The sequence below is a fragment of the Rhipicephalus sanguineus genome, chromosome 6, assembly GCF_013339695.2.
Source record: "Rhipicephalus sanguineus isolate Rsan-2018 chromosome 6, BIME_Rsan_1.4, whole genome shotgun sequence".
In the NCBI taxonomy this organism is placed as follows: Eukaryota; Metazoa; Arthropoda; class Arachnida; order Ixodida; family Ixodidae; genus Rhipicephalus; species Rhipicephalus sanguineus.
In genome coordinates, this window is record NC_051181.1 from 87,460,082 (window position 1) to 87,462,878 (window position 2,797).

The window sequence follows — 2,797 nt, forward strand, 5'->3', positions numbered from 1 at the left end:
AAAGCGGAGCCGACACTGAAACGACAAACGTTAATCTGATATGACGCCTGTATCGTAGGACTACATATGTAGTGTTTCTTGCTTTCTTGTAAAATTAGATAGCTAGCACCACAACTACAATTGACGTTGCACCGACAGTACGCGTGCATAGGCTGTTTTTCCAAATCAGTCTATAGACCTGGCGTGGCTCCGTGGTAGAATACCGGACTGCCACGCAGAATGCTTGGGTTCGATTCCTGCTGGGATCCTATTATTTATTACTTCTATTCTTCGAGTCAACGCTGGCGATATCAGGTTTTCTTAACGCTCTCGAATATAAATTACCAGTGTTTGTTCTCGCTGTTCCTGGGAAGATATAAACTGTCAATATCTTGCAGCACCAAACCGCCTTCTGTACACTGGTATGTGCCACACACGTCTACAGGAAATGGTTCGACGACGTACGCGAAAGCAGTTTCGCGTTATTCATATCATGACCCGAAAGTCATATTCGTCAGATCCTCTTATTCTTCCATGCGGATTTTGGTCTTGACCAGGTTAAGGAGGCCATCATAAGAGCAACCAGACGTTGGCGGCTGGACAAGTATATAGATAGATACGTAGATAGAAACGTTCAAAGTGCCAAAGGTTCGCTAACAAATGCTTCGCACTTAAAACAAGTGTAGAACTGTCCTTCAATGAGAGTATTAGCAGGCAGATATTGTAACTCTTGAGACACATAAATGAGATAGAGAAGGCAATAACATCTGACGCTGCAGAAGTTGTGAAATGGCTGATGTTGAACTTTATGATGGCGAAATGACAAACTATCAGTGGACGTGGGTGGTCAAATAGTTACCTGCTCAAAATGAAACTCGGTGAAAGACGGCTTCAGAAATGCAGATTTGACATTAGCACAAAGACACTTGATTCATGGCGTGACGTGACTTTTTAGCGACCAAGTAACTTCGGTGATTCATTCCGGTATTTTTTGCTAATCATTACTCTTCCTGTGGACATTCTGAGTTTTGACATTCTTACATGTTTGTGATCCGTCAGATTTATTTGATAGTATTACAGCCAGCTGATTAGGCATTCAGCAGTAATTCACAACAAAACAATCACGAACGCGAAATTTTTAGGTCACGAAAGGCTTTAGCTGTGGACCTAAAGTCAAACAGAAAAAAAAAAAAACACATTAGCTGAAATACGTTATGTCAAAGGTAAATACGTAGAAAATGACGTAAAATGCTTCTTTGTATATTGTACGTATTATTGTATAAGTTCACACAGTTAACTAAAATCAATGTAATAGTTGAATCTATCAGTTGCATTTTTTCCTAAGTACAATGAAAAAAGCTCGGTAAATGAGTAAGACGAACACTGTTCTCGGTACTGTAAGTTATTATTGATGTATTCAGTGAATTATCTGGAGCTTCCGGAGATGAAAACACGTGCGCATTGGGCCGGATGCATTCAGTGCTGCTTGGTCTCAAATTGTCTCTGCACGTCGCAAAGTGCATGTGCCATTCTTTGGTGTGTAACACAAAAATAGATCACACGTGTCAGGAAAGCGCATGATTTGCTACATCTATAAATCCCGAACGGGAACCGGAAAACGCCCACGTCAATACTCATCGCTAGTAGGTCAGACGTAGCTCTCATTGCCCATTAATATTCTATTTCACGGGTATAAAATGACTGTTAGCTGAGCGACACTTCATAGAATTGAAAACGCCTGCCTGTATCCTAAGCGGAGCAGTTGTTGCTGATAGAATAGCGAATATGCTTTTCTCTGTGTTATCCGTCGCGTTAGCATGCTCATCTCTGGCCACTGCTTCAGTGCAGACGCCTACTCTTACGCCATGTTCCAGTGAGTATATTGTTGTGCTTCTTTCACAAACATATCTCATCACGAGTTGCGGCGTTTCAAGAGCAATGAAAAGTTGTGACACAGAAATGAGTTAGTGCATGAATAATACGTCAGATTGCGTATGAATTGCGGCGTGATATTGACAAATTACAATGTTGGTTCAAATGAACCAAACATTAGACGTGTTGGTACTTTTTGACTCTTTGCACATTCAAATGTTTTTTTCACCGCCACCTTCAACCTCGTAATCAACACCTCCTCTCGGCCTCTCGATTCCACCACTTCCCGAACGCTGAGTGGCAGGTCAGAACGTCGATTCAGGCTGAGCTCTCAGCTTTACTGCCATAATAAATAAATATATATATATGCGCGCGCCGAACGCAAGGTGAAACGATAATAACGCAGAGAGATTGCGCCAGACGTCTGCCCATGGGCATCTAAGCACTAAACTTTTGTGGATCTTAGCGCTATAAAATGCTTCCGAACACGCACTTCAATGGCCATGCATAAAAAAGGCGTCATCATTCTCCCGCGCAGTCAAATGCACCTGTATCTGGACAGAACTTTTCTGCTGAAGAAAAAAAACATACTATGATACGATATATATAATCTAAAACGGTTATGATATCCCCTAATGCGAAATGCGAGCGCAGCCGTCTGTGTTTGAGTTTGGAAATATACTGAGCCAAAGAATTTTAGAGGATCATGTATGTACAGGCTGTTTCGCACTTAGGGGAAAACTCAGAGCACATTGCAATGTGCTCCGAGTTTTCCCCTAATTGCGAAACAGCCTGTACATACAGTTACAGACTACTGTTGATTTTTAGCTGTTGTTTTTTTTTTCATTTCTTATTTATTTTGACGCTTCGGCGGTGCGAACTGCACATACGCAGTCCCGGACAAGATCGAATATACATGTATCTGAGATACTATGTTAGATACTGT

At 41.6% G+C, this 2,797-nt stretch overlaps 1 protein-coding gene across 2 annotated transcripts in view; it reads left to right on the forward strand.

Annotated features, from left to right (window-relative positions):
• Positions 1-1,607: 1,607 nt before the first annotated feature.
• The window catches only part of LOC119397956 (uncharacterized), a 17,263-nt gene continuing 16,073 nt past the window's right edge, over positions 1,608-2,797 (forward strand). Inside the window, exon 1 of one of the 2 annotated variants that reach the window (XM_037665250.1) lies at positions 1,608-1,852. In XM_037665250.1, the coding sequence (XP_037521178.1) occupies positions 1,797-1,852 (56 nt within the window). In that variant the 5' untranslated portion in view covers positions 1,608-1,796. The remainder of the gene's footprint in view (positions 1,853-2,797) is intronic. The other variant, XM_037665249.1, reaches the window with a different exon arrangement.